Here is a 24454-nt window from a genome sequence, read left to right on the forward strand (position 1 = left end):
TTTGCCACTCACTCACCTCACGCACACAACGTTTCGATATTTTGTGGAAACTCAAGAACGGGATGTCTAAAATGCAAAATAATATTTATTAAATTATATATTATCTTAATAAATGTTAAGCATGTTTAAATTCAATCAAACAGCTATTTTGATATGGCAATGACAGTACATCTTTTTTTATTTTTAATTCCTTGGCGGACAATAAAAATACTCGTTTAAAATTTTTAAGATAGTTTTTGATTAATAAATATTAATCGAATAAATCGAATTAAATGAGTAATCAACAGATTACATGACTAATACTGTAAATAATAATCAATTTTCCTTAAGGAATCGATTAACCCAGTTATACATATTACTTTTCACTCTCCCTGCGGAGAAAATTTTAATTTTACGGACGCTAATGACGTGTCCACGAAGATTAATGTTTAAAAATGTCATTAAAATATAATGTTTTATGTCGGTTGTATGAAAGTTGAAGTATTTAAAGTAATACAAGTTAAACTAATTAAATATTAAATACAAAGATTGCTACTTTATTTAATTTCTTGTTAATGTGTGAATAAAGTAGTGTCACAATTTACTTGGAGTGAACTCTCTTTATATCGATTGTCTCTAACATGGAGTGTGATCATCCATGAAAAATTAATACTATGAAAAATTAAAGAAAATATTTACATTTCTTTCTTTATAGCTTTAGCTGTATAGCACATAGCAGGATCAGCACAGGCTGCACAGGGAATCTGGGCACATAATACTATTTTATTCCGTTTTCCATAAGATACTTCTGTACCCCACTTTCCGTCGAATTCTTGAGATATTGCGTGATGAGTGGCGGAACTCAACGTTGGGTTTTGCTTCGTCACCAGAACAAGAAAATGGCAATATTAAATATTTCATATTAAATATTTCACACCAGAGCGGGAATCGAACCCAAACCGTCGCGCTTACAGTCGCACGCTTGTGCGGTTATTTAGATATTGATCTAAATTATCGTAGTGGTAAATTATCGATGTTAATAAGGAAAGTATCTACATCTTTTGTCTGCTTCTATATATAAGGGAATGCGCAGTAAACAAAAAAGTTAAATATTATTTATTCTTTTATATACTTTCTGTTTATATTTTAATATCTTTAAACACAAACCATTAACTAACAAATAGGCTAACAGAATATAACCAACAAAAAACTAACGTCTTGATAAGTATTTTGATTGATCCTTTGTATAGGGTGGACAGTTTAAGCCCTACAAAGAGAAAGTCACGAGTAATCAAAGAAATTAACGTTTAAAAAAATCCCTTAGTCATTGGAAGGAACAAGTGTATACAAATAAGATGTCAAGCTGTCGACAAAAGCCTTGATAAAAAAGGTTTTTTTCGAGGTAGAATTTGTTGTGAGCGTCCCACATTAGAGTTAAATTAATTCAAAGTAATAAAAGTTGGTACGTCTATAGATCTTTATAAAACAAGTAAGTACCTATATATATATTTTTTTCGATTTTTAATATTTTAGAAATCAAACAAACAAAGAAACATCATTAACATTTGTGCATCTGAGACAATGTTAAAAGATAGATTATATGTAATTCTATTAAAAAGATAGATATTTCATAGATATAGATAGATATATCTAATACAGCTACCTAAATTAAAAATATATAATAATAAAAAACTAATATAGAGACCGAAAACCTACAAATTCTGTCATACCATTCAAAATCCACTAGACAGAACGATCAAAAATTTTTTTCCTATAGAACCTTAATTTCATCCGCGACAGTCGGCACTTCAAAGCCAAAGTTAATATACCGTCAGTCGTCACGTTAAACTTAACAAAAACTAAAGTCACCTTCCGATTCTTCCTCAAATTGCTTAATGGTAGTACCGTCACGGTGTCATGTCGGCGGCGGGGGGAGGGTAGAAAGTAAACTAAATTAGCCGCCGCCATGGGAAATGTATAGAGTTCCGACACTTTTTTTGATATAAAAAAAAACTATGATTATTTCGAGCTATGGGATTTGTGTTTGAGTTGGAGGTGATTTCTTTAACGAATTTGTTCTTTTAAAGTGTAACTCCTTTTTATTAAAGAGTGATATACTACTCAAGGAGATATCAAAATTAAATTATTAAAAACACCGGCTTTACATGATGATAAGACAATCCTAGGCAAAAGAGACGACAACTCTTTTACTTTACATTGTCATCATCTTTATTCTTCCTTAACCTTGGGTGTAAGGAAATGGAGATATTAAATATTTCAATTCCTCGAGTGGGAATCGAACTCATAACCCGCGTTGCAGCGCGCGTATAATGTCACAATTTATGCCCCTGTACCATGAATGGCCTCAGCCCAGTTAAATATAACATAACATAATACAAAACTAAACTGTCAAATTGTCTAGCTTGAGCGGCGCATCATCATTCATCATCATCATTGTGGCGCATGGGCACAAGTTTGTGACTGTAAGCGCCACAGGTTGTGGGTTCGATCCCCACTAGATTCCCTCTGCCTACCCTCCTATATGCAGGATAGAGCGTGAAAATAAAAAAAAATATCTAACACAATAAGAGTACCGTTTGGCCCACATGTACCCAGAATCCAGATCTCCACTTCGTTATAAATTGCATTACCCCAGTCAATAAATCTTCGCTCGAGCTTTGCATGTGCAGTTTTATGTTTCGCTTCGACTCGATTGCCTTCATTGTGAATATTTACTCGTGAGAAATGTTTAGATTGTTGTGGTTTGTGATAATATATGACATTGGTATTGTCTATTTGGTATTGTAGGGTATTATGTAGAGAGAGCAAAGTGATAGCACTTTCCGCCGAATTCTGGACTCGTATGTTGAAGAAATGAAAATATGAAATATTTCATTTTCCCAAGTGGGAATCCTACCCACAATCTCTGTTTATTTACACTTACTCGCTTGTGGCGCCGCGACTGGCCTTTGGTGGCTTTTAGTGTTTTAGGTATAAAAGTGTTAAATGGAATCAATTTTAGTAATAACATTGTTATGTTGTTTGTTGTACAGATAATTTAGTTCGATGTCAATTTTTAGATTATATAATGAAACTGATGTTAAAAATCATTTATTTTATTTATACATAGTCTTGTGTTTTTTAACGTTCAAAACTAACACCTTAAATATTTACTTGTATTCTAAGGAACATAAGCATTTAAATGCAATATAGTTCTGTGGTGTGGTCCCATAACAAAACGCCGTTATTCCAACGAATATAAGTAATCGAGAATTACAACTACGAGACGTAATGCACGTGTGAGACGGCGATGGCGATGTATGTATGGATAATCTTCCATCAATCTTTCAGTGTAATGGGATGGTTTTGTTTCGTAGTCGAGAGCAGACGAGCGGTTATTATTAAGTTAGCCCCTTATATTTCTGCTGTATAAGGCCTTCACTGCTTGAACATGATGGTTACATGGTAAACAAATTATAAATATTTTTTCTTGTAATATTCGATATATTACATGGAATACTTTATTCAACTAGATCAGCTCAAAATTTACATACGAATATCTTATCTTATTAATCTTACAAATGTTATAAATGAGAAAGTTTGTGAGTATGGATGTTTGTTCCACTTTCACGCAAAAATTACTAAACGGATTAAGATGAAACTTTACAATTATATTGGTTATACATCAAAATAACACATAAGCTACAATTTATGTAAACATATTTTATATTTTTTTGGCTGTAAGCGAGTATAACAATAAATGTAAGCGAGCGAAGCCGCGTTGGAGACGCTAGTGTAATATACCTATATTTTTTATATGTCCATTAAAAGTACAAAAAAAGACAGCTATATAAAAAAGGACTCGCAATCATAGCTTGTACCTACATTCTATAAGCAGCCCTTTTTTGAAAATAATTATATATGTTCAATAACAGCAGCGTACAAAACGCTCGTTTGCTCTACACTGATGAAAATATTTCCATAACTCGACACGTTACGTGATCCGTTGCTCGAATTAGTCGAATCGTCGAAGGATAAGCGAGACTAACTGTATAGCGGTGCCTTTGTGCCTATAATTTAGTCTAGAATCTTCATTTTCTAGATAAATGTGCTTTAGACATAAACATTATGTGAATGGGGTTTGAACTTAGGTTAACCTAAAAACATGGTTATCTAAAAAGCATTATTTTCGAAATAAAGTAGCAAACGATACTAAAAACCGATATTGACAAATATTGGAATAATTTGATTCGTATTTATAAGCCGCTGAAAATGGAAAAAACATCAAATACTTTTGTATAATGTTCTTAATAAAGATTTTTAAGTATCTAATAACAAAATAAATGTAGGGTAGCCGTTCCCTCAATTTTCTCTTTTTCAGCTTCATTCTGTATCTCGCTTGTGGCGGTAGGAGTAGGAGGTAGGAGCGAGCCACTAAGACACTCCGCTCCCCACTTTCCGCCGTAATCTGGAGGCACTCGGTATTGAGTGCCGGAACTCAACACCGCGCTATACCTCGACACCAGAGGGAAGAAATAAAAATATTAAATATTTCATATCCTCGAGTAGAAATCGAACCCATAATCTGTCCCGTTTATAGTCACACGCTTGTACCATGCCAGGACTAGACTTTTTTATTGTTTTTAGGCCAAAATGTATAGAATATGATTTTCACCCTATTACCGACATGAGTTTTCTTACCTTATTTCAGATGGCGGTCGGTACGCCGCGCTGGTGACGTACACTTCGGAACCTGAGTCCCGCGGGGAACCGTTGTGTCTCCGTCCATTTCTATGTTCTCCACCTGAAGGAGAACGTGTGCGTTCGTCTATCGTCTGGAAATAAGATTAAATTGCTTATTTTAATTATAATATGTTTATAGTTTATTATTATCTTCGCTATTAAGAGACGTTTAATTGAGGCTAACAGGGTGCAGGGGCACAAGCGTGCGACTGGTTGTGGGTTCGATTCCCATACAATGAAATAAATATAAAAAATATTTCATTTCCTCGTTCTGGTAACGAGGCAAAACGCGGTTGGGTTCCGCTACTCGACACACAATGCCTCCAGAATCCAGGTAGAAACTGGGGAACTGAGTATCTTAACACATACAGATTCCCTCTGCCTATATTGATGCGTGCGGGATTCAGCGTGAACCTGATTTTAAAAGGGTAAAGGTATATGTGTAACATAAACCGTTGGACTTATTCGCTTAATATATTTATTAACTCTTCATTAACACATATAGATGATCTTTGAAATTACATGAAAACCGCTCATACTATTCCTTCATACAATTAGTATGTTTATAAGTCATTAATGTTCAACGTGACGGAGGCGTGACGGCTAGCGTGTTTTCCTGCCGTTTTGATCGGTTTCAAATTCGTTTGACGTCGAAATAAATGTTTGTTTAGGTAAAGCTAGGAACTAACGACATATTTGATGTTGGTATGATTGGAAATTGATGTTGTTATTATGAGGAAAACCACTCGTTGTGACTTTATACGGTGTTTGTTTTTAGTTTCATTTTTCACATTCAACTTTAGTCAACAACTAAAGAATATATCAATCCATTCTTTATTATACCAGTGTTTTTGCTGTGCTGCGCTTTGCCTCGACGAATGAGTTCGAATTTCTCAAGGCATTGCGTGTCGAGTGGCGGAACTTAACGCCGGGCTTCCGCCTTGGTGCCAGAGCAAAGAAGTAAAAGTATTAAAATATAGTATTCATTCCCTCGAGCGGGAATCGAACTCACAATCATCAAGTTACATTCACTCCCTGGTGCCACTGCACCACGGCTGTCTTTAAAAAAAATCTCGTCTCAAAATGTTTCAACACGTTAACTACATTTATTTGTAAATCATATATAAATTATATATAATTATAACAAATATGAATTTTCACTATTATCACCCAATTTCATAAGAAACAAACAGAAGAATTCCTAGTACTGAAATTAATTATATAACTGCAGATGTGCGGATTTATGTGAAGGAAATAGGTTTGCGTCAGCACTGTGGAACGTAAATGAGACTGTATCGAGAGTTTCATGGTTATGGCCGATTTTATTTGTTATTTTCATGTTGAATTGCCTTTTGGTCCAGTAGTGGATGAATAGCTCTAATTGCTTAGTCGGTGATCGTTGGTTCTATTCACATTTAAGGCAGTATTTACAGTACTAGTACCACTTTTGTTTATAAATGCCTTTTCGCAGCGATTGTTGTTCCAATTTTTACGTAAACTTATGTTTTAATTTAAAGTGCTTTCGATTTTTAGGCCTGAATTACATAAATTTTCTCTCTCAGTGCGTATAATCTACCATGCAACGTAATCTGTCACTTTTAAATAGGCGAAAAGTGAAAAACGTTATGATATCGTCACTTCCAATTGTACAGGTTCTTTTTTTTAAATGTAATCTAGGAATGTAATCTTCTCATAAATGAAAATAAAATAAATGAAAATTAGTTTAATTTAATATAAATAATTTTAGTTTTCTTTAATTTAATATATAATTGGTAAAACATCATCTGGGCACAACAAAAATTGTCATACAAATATTTGTCATGAGCTGAAATTGAATCCACGACCTCTACCAATCAACTACTAAGCCAATACTCGTTTATTACAAATAATTGGAATATTCTGTAGTTACTATATATAGTACCTAGTAAAACAAAGAGCCCGAAATCGTTTTATAATTACGCATTCGTGCAGCGTATTTTTTACATACATACAATATGTATCTACTTCTAGTGCATTCTGACACATGCAGCTATGCGTGTACAAAGCAGTTAATTTTTTACGTCTTTAACTATTAACTAATTTATTTTGCTATTTGTAAGTTAAATTCCAATTTCAAAATAAATCACTAAATATAACTCAAGTTCCGCCACTCAACACGCAATGCCTCGAAAAATTGAAAAAAAATCGCAGGAAAGTGGGAAACGGAGTGTTTTAACACTTAGTTCTATCCTGCTGTGTGCGGGATACAGCGTGAAGCTCATATATTTTTTTTAAATAATTGATTTTACTTACAGTGTATTCTGAAAGTGTTCTTTCCGAAGGCGCCCGGTGACTGTCATTCTCATCCCTCGACGACGCTCTAGGCAGATACCCTCCGGACGAAGGCGAGTCGATTCCCGAGCGGTGCGTCGCTACGTAGTGATTATTTTTCACTTTATGAGCCATTTTATTATTTTACTCACGTTACGTTCAAAAAAATCATTTTTAATTTTGAATTCGCGTCATTATTTACCAATTTCAATTTCAATTTCCTATTGTCCAGCTTGTTCAGTAGAACGACAGTATTTCATATTTAGACCTGCAACAAAGAAATGATTTATGTTGTATTTTCGACCTTTTTGGTTAACCTTGAGTAAGTAATGTGCGGTCTAGTAGCGATATTGACCTATACAGTACACAATCCACCGTTTCAATCGGAATTTGATTGTTAAAGATATTGTTTTTACACCGCCATTGTTACCGGTTCACACGTTTTTCTTATTACTTTAAGTTATTCTAATAATGATCACTGGAGATAAGTAAAACTAGTTCAATTAAACCGTGTTATTAAACGGATATGAGGTTTAATGATTTTAATCTTAGCGTGTTTGTTGTTTATTAAAAACATCGATCAACTAAATCGATTTTATTCGTAATAACAATCGATTTAATAACAAGACACAGATAATGAAGACCCAAAAACCTACTAATCGAGTACTCGCCATTGTTATTGTTATCGAGTGACCCACAGAAAGATAATATGCAATTTTCTATCGAATCATCCCGATCGTGATCGAGTTCACTCTCACTGGTCATTCTCTTATGCGATGTTTTATCAATTTTACGGTTAAAATAAGCCTTGTGGAATACAATACTTTATTAGAAGGAAAAATATATTTTCAATTTCGCATTAACTAATATTCGTGAAATTATTTTATTTTTCATTATATTTTTCTAAAATAATTTAAAGAGTAGTAAAAGACTTTGTTTATTATTGAGGAAACACTTGCACATCTACATTTTAAATTTATACAAGTAGAAGTCAATCAGAATGTAAAATAGCAAATTATTTAGAGAAAACAAAAGAAAGTTTTCTAGAAAAAGGTCTGAAACAGCAAAACTTAGAGTAAGTCTAGACTTTACCATGAGAACCTGCACTTTCTACAGTACACGACACGAATGCTGATAACTGAGTGCAAGTGTTACCTACTTACGTGGCGGTAATAATATCACTTATAAGTCACTAGCGGAGGCGCGCAGCTTCGCTTGCGTATTTAAGGGTGAATTCTAATAAACCATGAAACATGTGTTCAAGGAAATATTTTTTAGAGTCTAAATTTCAAATTTTATAAAAATCCGTGGCGATTTAACGATTTTTCCATACAAACTTTCAACCCCTTATTTGCACCCTTAGGGGGTGAATTCTAGAAAACCATGAAACATATGTTCAATTAAATATTTTTAAGAGTCTAAATATCAAATTTTATAAAAATTGGTGGCGATTTAAGAACTTTCCCATACAAACTTTCAACCCCTTATTTGCACCCTTAGAGGGTGAATTCTAGAAAACCATGAAACATGTGTTTAATTATATACGTTTAAGAGTCTGAATTTCAAATTTTATAAAAATTAGTGACGATTTAAAAAAAACCTATACAAACTTTCAACCCCTTATTTGCACCCTTAGGGGGAGAATTCTAGAAAACGATGAAACACGTGTTCAATTAAATACTTTTAAAATTCTAAATTTCAAATTTTATAAAAATCGGTGCCGGTTTAAATTTTTTTCCATACAAACGTTGAACCCCTATTTCACCCCTTTAGGGTTAAAATTTTTCAAAATCCCTTCTTAGTGGATGTCCAGATTACGAAAGTAAACTTTTGTCCAAATTTCACGTTTCTACCGTCAGCGATTACGGCTGTGCGTGCGTCTTACCTCAGTCAGTGAGGACAAGTCCTTTTATATATATATAGATTATGATCATCGTAGTAAATGAGATCGATAGAGCATTGAACGCGATGGTTGTGGATTCTAATATTTATTTGGGGGAATATTTATATTGTAGTTAATCATTTATTAACTGTTATTATAAAATAGCTTATCTGTTGAATGTGTCAAAATTTTCTTTTATTTCTTTTGTAATAATTAGGTACAATTGTATTAATTGTAATATATTTAGGAACAAAACAAGTTTGGACAAGATTTTATCACCTAAGTAGTTTAAGTTTAGAAATAATACGGTTGCGATAAGCATCTATGGCATAAAGAATAAATTTAAATTGTTAATAGTTTTAAATTGAAATGTTTATTTGTTCTCTTTTTTTTTCAGCATTACGTTGTAACCTCATGTCAGAGTAATAAAAATATAAAATATTTGATTTAGAAAAGGAAATAAAAATATAAAATATTACATTTCCTCGAATGGGAATACACAACCTGTCGCGTTAACAGTCTCACGCATGTGCCCTTGACACCACGTGCACCACGACAACCTCTATAAACCAAATACGAAAATGATAAAAATATATACCTACATATTATTTATTTATTACCCAATCCAACTTATTAATCTAAAACCATATTTAGCAACAATTTCGTTAGATAGCTATTATAAATATTAAGAACACTACGCCGACTCACTTTTTCCTTGTTGTTTTTATCTGTAATCAACCTTGAATTAACTGAGATTGATACCGCCTTGTACAATGATTTGAGCATTTTTCAACTTCGCAATATCTGAATGATTCCTTTCTCAATATCCATTAAGGGTTTGGGCAGGGTTGAACATAATAAAAATATATTATAAGAATTAAAAATATTACAAACAGATTTTTTTTTATATTTGGAAGAGAAGTCTTCCCTTTTTGGCTAACTGAATATTTTGAATATTAACATGGAAACCATCTCCATATAGATTGGAGCAGTAGTTTTTAATTCATCATGAAGTAAGAAATAAATGAAAAAAATAAAATAATAGAGGTGGTTGTGGCGTAATGGCACAGTGTGATTGTACATGTGACTTTCCTCCTTCCTCGTCCTCGCTTTGGTAATAAGACAAAGTACAGCGTTAAGTACCGTTATTCAACAACAAAAAAGTCTCGAAATTTCACCGAATACTGGAGTAGGTATATTAACATTTTTTCCTCTCTGCCTACCGATATACGATGCCGATAATAAAAAATATAATTTTTTGCTTTATTTTGATAGCCCTATGTAGGCCAAATTGTACACAATACGCATTGTGCCAGTTTGCTGATCAGATGTGATGGATGAACGAGCCCCATTCTATACCAACTATTATGCGTGTATTCTATTTTAAGATATAAATATTATTTCGTACGCAACACCTGATTGACGCCTTAAGCTTTTTAAGTCTTTGTAAGTCGCAAGGAAATTTCATATTGGATAAAGAAATTTAACACTACACTTTCCTGGTAAAGTCAGAAAGTTATTTGGGTGTTTTTGTGCGTTTACGTGGAATTTATGATGTAAAATTTTAAGAGAGGATTTTGGTGGAGGACTACACAAAAAAAAAATACGTTTTCAAACGCAAACAGAATTTGTGGTAGACGACTATTTGTGCTATACAAAAAATTGCGTCTAATTCAATATTATAGCAATATATATTTGAATGATTATTTAAACAATATGTAATAAGCATAAGCAATATAATTATATTATTTGTCTCTAATAATAAAACAATGTAGTTTTAGAAAGTTAGAAAGCTAGATCTTAGGATTTTCAATTGTATACAACCTTAACTTATCGGCCTATTGTTGAAATAACGCAAATTCTTCTTTGATATACGTATTTCTGTATAGTCCAAGTAAAAATAGTAATATTATGCATCATAAAATTTACTATATCTATAATTTTCTATTTAATATTAAGAAGCTAAGAGCTAATTAAATGAAAAAAGACATTTGTAGTTGACATACACTATTTTAGTAATTAGATTTTTTATTTTGTGTATTTCGATAGGATTTTTTAAATTTATTATTATTAGGCGACAATTGATGCAACTAATATGTGTTAGTAAATTAAAAGTAGCAGATTAAAAAAAACCTAAATTAATGAAGTCGGATTTTATAGATATATCTGTTAGTTTTTAACTAACTCACTTATAGTGAGAGCGAATTATAATGAAAAACCAGTGTTCCTTTTCAATTTTTAGCATATTTAGATTTAAATAAATAGGTTAGTGTTATAGTTGAGGTAGTTTATTACAAAATAAACATTATACTCATTATTCAACAAATCATTTAAGAATAAAATATATTTTAGTTTAATTATAAAGAACTTATTTGATATCATATTAATGACACATAAAAAAATTAAGCCTGGAAGAGATCGCTCATATGGCGATAAGGCCGCCTTTTGTACTGATTTATATGTTTCTTCCAATTTTTGTGATATTAATTCTGGTGTACAATAAAGAGTGTTATACTTTACTTTACTTTTATGTAAACTTATTAATAACTCAAAAGTAACATAAATCGTTATATTTAAATTATACTAAACATTTATCCTCTTAATACTTATTTATAAGTCAATATAGTCTCTTTACGATCGCTGTCGCTTGTAACTTGGCCTTTAAAAGTAGATATTTATTGAAACGACCTATTGTTTTTCTATATATTGTTTTCACAGTAACATTGAAAATTTAAATATAGTATGTTTGTGTGTTTGTATATTTCGCTTTATAATGCCGGAAAAGGCTAAATTTAGTACATTAGAAAACTGTTTAACTTATATTATGAGATACTTACCTATGTGGTTATAGTTGTCGTAGATACTTTTTAAATGTAAATTTTTTAAGATTTTTTAAATTTTATTTACTTATTTATTACATATATGTTTTTTTTTAAATAATAGGTAAGTGTTAGCTCTAATCTTATTACAATTATCATAATTAATGATTTTTGCATCTGTTTTATTGACAAAATTGTGTGGTCTAATCCAGTACCTACTCCATTGAATAAATTAAAAATGAAAATCATTCCATCGTGCTATCGTGGTAGTGTGACAGTGTCCGAGATTGCGTTTTAGAAATGAACTATTTTCATTTTTCAGCTTTTGTAGGTGGACAAAGCGGGGATTGAATTGCGGCACTGCCCAAAAGATATCGAAAATCCGGCGGAAAGTGGAGAATAGAGTGTCTTGGGTGCTTTTTGCATCAATAGTACCAAAACTGAAATACAATATGCTACAGTATTACCAACATCACAATCTTAGAATAATAGTAGAACTAATCTGACTCAGTTGACCTTACGACACTGTAGGAATGCTTGGATTTAGCATTTTATACCCCCGCGTGGCTACTAACAAATTTATAACGTACTTGCACTCTAAATGGGTGGGAAAATTTGAATACAGTGCAAATACCGCATTTTGAATGCGATTTGAGCGTTATTGGAATAACTGAAAGTAATTAATTCCGTTATCGTTTCCCACGATTCAATGGGTATTCGAGGTTTTAGATTTGTATTATGAAAATGGTATGGTGGTCCATGTAATGCCTTTATGAAGAGAGATTAGAATAACCATAGATTACGTGGGTGTAGGAATATCAGAAAATACAACTACAAACGTTTAAAACCTTTAAATTTATAATACTTTATTTATATAATTTATAATAGGTAAAACATGTATTATATATACATATTTGGTTAAATGAAGGAATTTTTTAAAAATAATTAAAAAAAATCTTTAAGTTGTTACTCCTAAAAAAATTAAAAAAATCTTCGAAACGACCAGCAGGCTTGGTTAAGTTAATTATAACTAAACTAAGAAACTACCGTTAACTTCCGCTCCTTTCATAAAACTTAAATTATGTTACTAAATTAAATTGTAGTTAGCAGCGTGTCGAGACAACTCAATCAACGATATGAACATACCAATTATAATTGACAGCATAATTAAACTAATATTGTTATACTCTATGATTTTAATCTTATAATAATATTTAACTATTCAGATTAAGCTTCATATGTATTACAACGATATTGATAGGATTTGGGCCATTTGCTTTGAAATCGATATTACCGACTGTAAATTAAACTGAGGAGGAAGTCATTGAACAATTTGGCTATCGCCCCAATAATTTTTTACACTTCGTATCCTGCATGTAGTAGGCTAAGCAGAGGGTGCCTAGTGTTAACACTCTCCGCTTCCCACTTTCCGCCGCATTCTGGAGGCATTACTTGTTGAGTGACGGAATTAAAAACCTCTTTGCCTCAACACAAGAGCAAACAAATGAAAATATTAAACATTTAATTTCTTCGACTGAGAATCGATCCTACAACCTGTCGCATTTACAATCAGAACCCCTAAACTGACCTATAATTTGTACTATTAAATATCCTCATGATATACCCGTATCTATTTTAATATATGGGTAGCGTATGTCCTTATATGGAATGTTTCAAACAAAACCTTTAAAAGGTTAAAAGGCGACATTGAAATCTAACAGACATATTGTTAACTCTAATGGTCGGAACAAGCAATCTCATTACGTATTGATTGTAGTTTGTATTGATTTTATCAATTATTTAGAATTATATTTTCTATAAATTATATAGAATTAAATTTATTTTTAAACTTTTAATTGTGTGAAAATTTTATAAATGTCAAGGTGTTGGTTTATATTTCTAAGCGACAGGTTCAGGATAGGCAGGGAAAATCTAGAGTCAAATTAGAACACCTCATACTCCGCTGTCTGCCTGAATTAGAGACATTGTGAGTTGAGTGGCGGAACTGTTATTCCTCCACGAATTGAGTTGAGAGAGAGAGAGAGAGAGAGACCACTATTTAACAATAGAGCAACATTTATGCTCCCATGCATTTTCATTAAAAGTTAGCTAAGTACATAGTAAGTAATCAATTAACATATACCTACGTATATAAAATGTACTTTTAAATAAATTATTATTCTAACATGACGTATTGTTTTGCTCAGAACAAATATTTTTCTCAATCGTTTAACTTAATCGGCTTTAAATATTTAATATTTACATAATATAATTGTTTTTTATAAAAATAATATTTTAAAATATAAAAACACCACCATATTTATTTCTATATTTTTGTTACCATTACAAATATAACTAAGCAGTGACGCCTGATTGAACATGGTATATGGTGGTGGTATTACATACCACCGATAACAATCTAAATCGCTACATTCATTCATATGAATTCATCCAAAATAATTGCTTTGACATGCCTTTATTAAGGATCCTTTAAAAAAATATACATACGAGTATATTGAGAGGTAACATAACACCTTATCAAAAGTTGATGGAATTTGACAGTACTTTTTTGCTAACCGTACTTCATAAACAATATTGTTAAATAAAAAGTTGTTTTTCAAACGTTCATTTGATATCGCTTATTTAGTGTAACAATGACGGTTTAGACCCCTTCTCCCTCTTTCACAGGCAACTCGCATCTGATGGCAACCACCTTCTTAAGATCTAGACCAGAATCAGATCCAGACCCAGATCTACAGAATTATAGTTTATAGCTGACGAAATATCATTTTATGGCTATGGAGATGTTAGAAATGAGAATAAATACACTTCTCCTTTTCCCTAATATAAAAAAAATTGCTTGTTTGTAAAATAAAAGCAATGTAAACGTATAGCTTAATGGGGCTTAAATGGAAAACCATCATACATAATTAATAATAATTTAAGCATATTATTGCTAATGTATTAATATAAATACGTAATTTAAACTGGCTTCTTGTAACAGAATAATTTATTTAATTTAATGTGTATATAACTAGAAAAGTAAGTATAACTGGATAAACTAGTAATGGTAGTCGTCATATGGTTTATCTTGAAAAGGTTCAAGGTTAGCAAATAAAAAATGTATTTATAACTAGTCGTCGTCCAAAATTTTTTAAAGTTAATTTTAAATATTAATCTACCAGCTACACATTGTATCCCGGATATAGCATGGTAGGTAGTGGGAGCCAGGCAACCAAGTGTTAAGATCCTCCGTTCCCATTAAGACACTTTCTTTATTTAAAAAATCCCGATTTTTACCGTTGGTAAAATCGGGCCTGTTTCCGCAATTCGGTGGAAAATGGGCAATGTCTCAACACTAGCCTCTCAGGTTCCTTCTGCCAATATCAACATTAAAAATGTGGTTATCTATATATATAAAAGGACTTGTCCTCACTGACTGAGGTAAGACGCGCGCACAGCCGTAACCGCTGTGCGTAGAAACGTGAAATTTGGACAGATGTTTACTTTCGTAATCTGGACATCCACTAAGAAGGGATTTTGAAAAATTTTAACCCTAAAGGGGTGAAATAGGGGTTCAAAGTTTGTATGGAAAAAAATTAAATCCGCACCGATTTTTATAAAATTTGAAATTTAGATTTTTAAAAGTATTTAATTGAATACGTATTTCATCGTTTTCTAGAATTCTCCCCCTAAGGGTGCAAATAAGGGGTTGAAAGTTTGTATGGAAAGATCTTTAAAACGCCACCGATTATTATAAAATTTGAAATTTAGACTCTTAAAAATATTTCATTGAACACATGTTTCATAGTTTATTAGAATTCACCCCTAAATAAGCAAGCGAAGCTGCGCGCGTCCGCTAGTTATATATAAAAGAAACAATTTTAATAATATTTCACAAGGCTTCTCGGCTTATGGGAGTATTAACCTTGACCCGTCAGTTCAAGCCACAAGTAGCAGATCGTTTTTTGTTTACTTCTAAAATAATTAGCCAGTTAATGAGACGGTTGATTTAAGTTTTTATGGTTCTGCGTAGATTAAAGCGGGTGTCTACAAAAAATATTTATTTTTAGTGTTACATGTTTCATTTCTCTAACATGGGTTCGATTCCCACTCGGGTAATTAATTATTTCCTCGCTCTCATAACAAGACACAGCACGACATGGGTCTCTGGCACTCTACTCTACGTAATGTCTCGGAAATTGGGCGGTGCGTGAGGAAAGGAGTATCTACGGAAAGTAAATATCGTTGTCTTCTGTCGAACTCGAAAAATTTGCATGAATTTAATAAAATGTTAGGAATGAAGAAATTGCCTGACTTGCCTTCATAATTTTAATTTGCTTTAAGACCTCAAAATGAAAAAAAAAGTTGCCCTACAAATAAAACATATCTAAATACACTATACGTGGCAGTGCGTGTGACTCTAAACACGACGGTCGAGATTTCGATTTCCAATCAAGAAAATAATTTAATTTTATCACTTGTTATGAAAACAAGACAAATCGCCTTAAAAATTAGGCGGAAAAGAGAAAAATGAGTCTGTTTACACTGCCTACCCCGCGACATGCGGGAAAACCTAGAAATTATAAACAAAATACATTCCTATAAACCCCAACAAATTGAACCAGCTATTTCCTGTGATAAAAGATAAACTCGTACTTCGTAATCTAAAAGCGTCTTCACGCAATAACTATCTGTTTTGACATCTGCGTTTCACATCCGATTTGCTACGCACGCTATATAATACTACCCGACCTTGACTGAACTAACAAACTGAATAAGACAATTCAAAAATAACCCTTATTTTAAACGAATAAAGTCCAAAATGAAACGGCTATGCTAAGTTCTTTTACTAGTTAGTTTAGATGAAAGACGCTGTGATCTCTTCATCCATATTTCTTTGGAGAGAAGTAAGTTTTTTATATATTGGTTTTTGTAGCAATGTTAACATCGTAGTAAGAAATCTTAGAAATCTATGGGAATATAGTTTGATTGGATGCTGAAATTGATCTTAATTGTTGATAGATACTGCTCAGGTGAAGTACTGTCAGTTAAGTCAGTCGTAAGTAAATGTTTTCTATCGGTTGTTTTATTTTTTTTTACTAATAGTTAAAATAGTTGAAGTTTACATAATAATGAACCAAAAAAAAATGTTTTTAAATTTAAGTTTAAATTAACATATTGAAAATTTACTAAGTACGTAAATACATTAACTTGATCCGTTTACCGATATGTGGGAGATGAATAACAATACAAGGTATGTATTACAGCTTTTTAATTCTTTTTCAGTTTTTAGTGTGGCGTTATGTTCCAACAAACACTCAATGTTTCGGAAGCAGAGAACAGTGTTCTAACACTAGATTTTCTATATGTTATATGTGGGACAAAGTTAAAACAAATTATTACAACAAATATCTAATATTAGCTCACAAGCATACTAAATAGAGCTCTTAGATTGCGAAACCTAAATCATTTATAGGCGTGTCGGGGGTTCTAAATAACGACATTAGCGTATAACCTTTAAAATATATTATGTTGTCTCAGTTATCCTGTCGTTGCCCGGTAATCAGAATTGTGATTTATAAACTAGCCAATCAGTTGTATAGTACACCCGACGAGTTGTGGTCCCACTGGCCGAAGTAATGGATAGCTGCGCAGATTTGATTTTTAGGATTTTTCTTACTTTTGATTTTTATTTTCCGAATGAGAAAGGCTGAGAAAACTTAACTTCAGGTCATGACTCAATCACCGTACTGTTATTCTTGTGATGACCGTTGCTACTCAGTGGCTAAAGGTAGTAAGGGTTGGTTTCTAACAAGTGTTTGGCTAACAAGGCTAGTTTTTATATATTTATATTTATTCTTATTTAGTAAGAAATATTAGAAATAATAGAGTAAAAAAAAAAAATGAAAAATGTATCTTTCTGGTCTGGTTATAGGTTCAATTCTTACCCTCATCTTAGAATAGTGGAGCAAAGTACAAAGATCGAGTAGAGAGTTTGTCATTTAAAGGTTAAATAAAACTTTGAGTAATGAACTAAACTATATCAACTTTTACCTATTTTATATACAGTATGTTTTTTTTTCCACTTATTAATTATTAATCCTATCCACCCTTACTAAAAAAACTCACATACTATTATTAGCAAAAAACAAAAGAAAACACAAAAGCCATGACGTCTAAAATACGTTGTTATACAGCCTGGAACAAGATAATACATCGTCTGATTACAGTAACTGTTAAATGCAGGTGTCGGCGGCTGGTTTACGATCATTATGAGATAGGTATCTAGTATTTAGGTACCATATTGTCTTTAGAGACGTACATTGAGAAGAAAATATTAATTATAATAAATTTTAAGTTATATTACGGCGTTAAGTTCCGTCACTCAACACGCAATGTCTCCAGATTTCGGCGGAAAATTTGGACGGAACTGTCTTAATGGGAAGGGACTATCTTAAACTAGGTTCTCTCTGTCTGTTATGTGCAGGATATGGCGTGAAGATAAAAAATATATATTTTTCTATTTGAGTTAAACTTTTCAGTTTATGTAATGATTTTTCAATTTTTTTCTTAATCAATTCAAGGTGCAATTTAAGTAGTAAGTGTATAAGAGTTTATAGTACAACCATAGATTTTTTAAAATTAAAATTATAAGTTCAAATTTAACAGAATATTTTAAATTCTCTAGCTAAGACACAACTTTTAAAAGAAAAACTTTCTTAGTTTTGCTTTTAAAAGTGGTCTAAAAATTAATTTAGCCAACAGTTTCTCATTTGATTCGAAAGAACAAAATATATAAAAAAGAATTCTTATAAAAAAATATAAAAATATTCAATAATTCGCAGTGTACGTCTCACTTTAACTAGTGTATTACGTTTATGAGCACCGATAAGTTCCTGCTTCGATACTAGCCGATGAAAGTTTTCACTTGAGATACACTTCCTAGATCGCCACTTTTGTAAGCTCGGTCGTAATTAGATATTTAATGGGGACATTACTGTATGTGGTGTGAGGTAATCTTTGTAAAAACATTTTGGTTTATATTGTTTATATTGTTAGGTAATCTTTGTAAAAACATTTTGGTTTATATGGTGATTTTTGTTTAGCTTCTCGTTTCGTCCGGTAGGGTAGGCAGAGGGAACCTAGTGTTAAGACACTGAGTTCTCTATTTTTGCCAAATTTTAAACGGAAACGCCGGAATTCAGCGTAGTGCTTTGCCTCTATAACAGAGCGAAAAAAGTTAAAATATTAAATATTTTATTTCTTCGAGTCGGAATCGAATCCGCAACCGTTAACAGTCACTTTATTTACATTTATAATATTAGCAGTAAGGTAAATCCTACTTTGCCTTCTTTAAGAAGTATTTAATAAAATTATTTTAAAGTTACGATAAATCTTCCTCGTACATTATATATTAATAAAATAATCTCAAACAATTTTACATATCCTTTTTTCAGAGAGAGCCTAGGGAAATGTCTAACAAAGTTAATACAATAGTTTTTGTCGTTTGATTTAGTCGGACGGAGGAAGAAGGGAAAAAAGAAAAAAAAATACAAAATTACTGGTGTCCATTTTTATCAAAATGTCATAAATTTAAAACCATAAAAAAATAAAACACCATTTATTATTAATTGCTCGTACATTCGAGTAATATAAAAGTAATTCACAGAAATAAATCTTGGTACCCACATTTATTCTCGTCGCAGCCCTAATAGGCTAACATTAATAACGCGAGCTATACGAGTATCGATATGAAATGTAACGAATGATAATAGTAGCGAATAATCGATATATCGTCGTCATGTTGCTAATCTGATACGGTTTATAAGCATTCTTGCACCTTGCGAAATATGTATGGTATATAAACCATGTTAAGAAACCTTGCTTTTATTTTTTTGCTTTTTTTAGATCTTTTTTTTTAGATCTCACGGTTTTCGGCTCTCTTTTTTAATAAAAACACAATTTTTCTCTAGATTTTGTTTTGTTACTTCTTTGCTATGTCGTTTTTATTTTATAAAAAAGGAATTGTTAAATAAATTAAGTAACTTTTATAAAATTAACGTCTATAAAATATAATTTTGAAAATTATAAATGGGAAAGGAATTACAACTGATTTTGAGCTTTTCTAAAAATGATTTTTTGCATTTAATTTATTTATATATGTATACATAAGCATATGGCCCCAAAGAGATATAAGAGATATATATAATAATATTCATAACAACATAATAAATAGTAATCTTAAGTGTTTCTAGAACCATTCTAAGGCAGTATACCTAAATCTAGTTCTATCTGATCGATTGTACTATCAGTGGAATATATAATTATCACTACTGCAATTCTGTTTCGCTTAAAGCATTGATAAGAGATTGTTCTTATGTATAGACTTCCTCAGATTTCATAATATAAAATAAGATGGATAGATAGTGTTAGTTTGAATGTGTTTGTGTGCCTCTGTGTGTGTGTATGTAAAAATAGAGAGAGAGAGAGTAATACTCTCTCTGAGATGGAGAAAATAAGAAAAAAATCTGATAAAATGATTATATTATGAGCGTTTTGCTTATATATGAGTATGTCTGCGTGTGAATATGTGAGAAAGAGTTTTATTTAGCGAAAATAGTGTATTAGCTTTTACTTTCAAAATATTATATTAAATTTATATAGAGCCTGTCGTGGGCCACAAACCCAAGCAAAAAAATCAATCATGACAGGAAATGTAAAAAAAAATCTAAAAAATAATTAAATATACCTATACAATAAAAATTAAAACTTGGAAAATTATTATCTTACACGATTATTATACTGTAAAGACTGTTTAAAACTTAAAATAAAGGCAACTAGAAGGTGTACCGTTTCTTTGTTAGGCAGTTACCTTAAGTCGGCCAGTATCGGTAGCTATCAGCATGATGTATAATTATCGCCATATTTACAGATTTGTTCCTTACTGAGCTAGAAGTTACTTGTTCGAAATTATTATATTATAAACCTTATGATGATGCTATGTCTCCAGAACTTGGGGGAACATTTTCAGGGAATGGAAGTAAAGTAATATTTTCACTTCTCCACACAATGTCTTGAAAAACTTCCGCCAAGTTGCGTGGATAACGGGATGTCTTAACAGATTTCCACTGCCTACCCAGCTGTAAGCAGGAAACACACGGAAAACTAAAAAAAAAAACAAATGATAAAAACACCATTCTCATATTAATCAGCACTTTCTAATTTTTCCTTTAAAGATCTGTATCTTAATCGAAGGAAGCACAATGAACCTTGACCGTCTAAGAACCCGGACTAATTAGAGTGACCTAAATCACACGCCGGGCAGGTGGTTTAGCTAATTGGTAGCGTCGTAGCGACAGTGCTGTTACGTGATAACGAGGAGTTGATTGTAGATAACGAGGTTTTTTTTATATTTGCTTAACTTTTTTTCGGTATATCCATTTATATATTCATTAAAATAACTTAGGCGCTTAATACATTGGTCTATTAGACCAAATAATTATGGAATGCTTGGGTTAGGATCGCTGGATTCGTAGTTAGTTAGAAACTTATTCTTAGTTATGTTAATAAAAAAAAGTATTATGATTTCTTCCGAGTGGGGATTAACCCCACAACCACCGAGATTAAAATCAGACATATCCATTGATCTTAAATGAAATGATGTCGAGCGCTTTGCAGTTTGCGAGGAGGACTAAACCCTAGGATTTACCCTTTGACAATACCTACCTTTTACCCTTTGACAATAATTCATATTAGGCAGAGGGAACCTGGGAACCTAGTGTTAAGTCAATCTGTTCCCATCAAAGCACGTACCGTACCGTTCTACCTATACAGAAAAAAAAAATTCCATCTCAAATTAGTAAAGCCTATCCACAACTAATCTACAGTCATACAAACTATTTACAACTACATACACCGTTACTTTTCTTAATAAATCTAATGAATCAAAATCTATTTTAGTATAGCTATTCTCTTAGTAAATTGCACTGTATACAATTTCCGAATGTTCAGATAAGTCATTAGTTGGTTGTCGGTCTTTAATTGGGAGCCATGTTTTCATATTGAGACTGTATCGATGTACCTATCGGCATTCGCTTCGGGATGCTTGGGTTGTTTAAATATGCAATTATGCATGTGTAAATTTTGCAGGAAATTACTTTTTTTTTTTGGCTTTACCCCGTATCCCTCATATAGCTGGTTAGGTAGAGGGAAACGAGTGTTAGGGCAATCTATCCTATATATTATTAATATATCATTTTCTGCCCAATTTTCGAGATATTGTGGGGTGAATAACGAAACTTTTCCACTTCTCCACTTTTTGTCTTGTAACCTAAGCAGGGAAATGAAAATAATCAATTCTCACATCGCACATCTACAGTCTACTGCCCCTCTTAGCTACCTGGGATTATATGAATTTACTAAAAATCCAAATATAGCAGACTTAAAATCATATCATATTTAAAATCTAAAACATCAAATCAAAAACATTTGCTTTTAAATTTAACTAATAAAGCGTAAAAAATAAGCTTTTAAAACGCTATAAAGTATTTTTAAGCAATCAACCAAAATACAGCCAATCTAGCGTCAGATGGTACATATCGTATGTTTTTACTCGAAACGAATAAAAATTTACGATGTTTATTTACTACAATGTGAGAAATTTAAAGCGTAATAAAGATATATTTAATTGTTTATGAATTGAGTCGATTAGTTTTTTAACATGATATTTTTGACCTCATCACAACACGTTGTTTTCAGCATATAGTAAGGTAGGCAGAGGAAATCCAGTGTTGAAACTCTCCGTTCCCCATTTTCTCCCGAATTCTGGATTAGGCGCGGTGTTGAGATCCGCCACTCAAGTGTTATGATGAGAATGGAGTGCATTAACACTAGGTCCCCGGTTTCCCTCTTGGCCTGATAAGATTGCAAATTGAGATGTTTACAGCATATTACTTACAATCAAGTTAATTAATTCACATTTCATGTTCTATATTTACATAGTGTGTTATTACGTGTCATTCGATAAATGACTCCTGCGCATGATTTCATTCGAAATAAGCCATTTAAATCGTGAAAGGACGTTGTTATGTAATTTGTTGTGGATGTCAATTATATTCTGCCATTGAAAGTTTATTATTTGTGATGACAAAAAAAGTTGTGGACGCCTAAGACCTGAAATTAAACTGTATTTATATACTTTATTATTTTTAAATTGAAATTGACTATCGTTGCTCAGTTCAAAATTATTTGATAAGATGGTAACGGATTATTACTTGTTAAAGTAACACTTTTTGTTAATAGACATGTGAGAAATTTAATAAAACATGTAAAAGTTAGGTAAGATTAATAAAAGGTTAGGTTATTTAAAAAAATAGACCTATAACTTAAAAAAGAAGAAAATAAAACGAACAGAAAATCAAACTGAATTTATAAAAGTCATGCTATAAGTAAATTTGAAAAAAATATTTATATTAAATGTTCATTTTAATTAAATAACATGTACTTTGAATATAAAGGCAAAAAATAATTAAATGCAATTTAAGCCGGCCGTTGCCCTCAAATTGCAAGGGCGAATGGCAAACTGAACAACGGTCTAAACGACGATAGTAGATAACGGTCAGATATGATAAACGGCCTATGATAGCCTGTTACGAAGAATTGGGTCGGAACCGGACCTGCTGGCAGTGCTTTGTTTGATATGGCAAGTGTTTTATGGTGGAAATTATAAAAATATAAGATATTCTTTTAATATTTTAAGGTCTTCGTGACGCACTGGGTTTCACTAACCTATATAATTTCCTGTAGTTCTTGCGTTAAGTTTTACTGTCAATCATGCAATACCTCGAAAAATTAGGCGGAAATTGGGAAAGGAGTGTTCTAACACTAGGTTCCCTCTACCTATCCTGCTGTGTGGGAAAAATAGTGAAGGTGTTAAATATTTTAATTTTTAATGATTGAGAACTGTAGCATCAAATCTCACATTATTATTTGTAAGTTTCAAGGCAAAAGAAAGAACAGAGTTTTGAATAGGCAAGTTTTCTCTTCCCACCATGCTAAATCCGAGAAACGCGCAGAAATGAGAATGAAGAATGTAAAGTAAGTTGCATAAATTCATATGTCGAACAAACAGTCATGTCATCGTTGCTTATTACATACATATAGCCGTGAAATAACTTTCTTTCTGGAATATTCTGAGATAACGTATTAGAACAAATATTTTAAATGGCTGTTCTAAGAACTGTGAAATGTTCATTAATCACGCCTCGTAAAGTGGATATATTACTGCGATTCTGCATAGATAACTTTAGATTACAAAAGCCAGAGATATTCGTATGTTAGTATATATAAATTGTATGGGCAGTTTAGTCATTACCTGGAACTTTAGAGAAATATTCTTGAAATATTATATTAAGGATATTAGTTTCGAGTTCTACAAGAACTCTTGGATCAAGTTTATTTTCGGTTTTATGTTTGATTTCATGAATAATAGCTACAATCATGTTAAATAAAAAAATCCATCTTTTATATTTTTAAGCAACAGTTAAGTAACATGGGCACAAAATGTGACTAGACACGACAGGTTGTGAGTTCGATTTCCACTCCAGGAAATGAAAATATTGAATATTTTCATTTTCTTCGCTCTGGTGTCGAAGATAAAAGCAGCTCAAGACGCTATGCTTTCAGTATTCGGCAGAAAATTGATAACGGAGTATCTTAA

The 24454-nt window shown here is 31.9% G+C and overlaps 1 protein-coding gene across 2 annotated transcripts in view; it reads right to left on the reverse strand.

The window, feature by feature from the left end:
* Positions 1-24454, reverse strand: part of LOC146537526 (uncharacterized) — a 78214-nt gene that overhangs the window by 4297 nt on the left and 49463 nt on the right. For both annotated transcript variants that reach the window (XM_085188033.1, XM_085188034.1), the window contains 2 exons: positions 7015-7300; positions 4681-4814 (listed from right to left, as the gene is read on the reverse strand). In XM_085188033.1, the coding sequence (XP_085044159.1) occupies positions 4681-4814; positions 7015-7167 (287 nt within the window). In that variant the 5' untranslated portion in view covers positions 7168-7300. The remainder of the gene's footprint in view (positions 1-4680; positions 4815-7014; positions 7301-24454) is intronic.

The sequence above is a fragment of the Heliconius melpomene genome, chromosome 7, assembly GCF_056956725.1.
Source record: "Heliconius melpomene rosina isolate 202511_hmr_F chromosome 7, ASM5695672v1, whole genome shotgun sequence".
Taxonomy (NCBI): Eukaryota; Metazoa; Arthropoda; class Insecta; order Lepidoptera; family Nymphalidae; genus Heliconius; species Heliconius melpomene.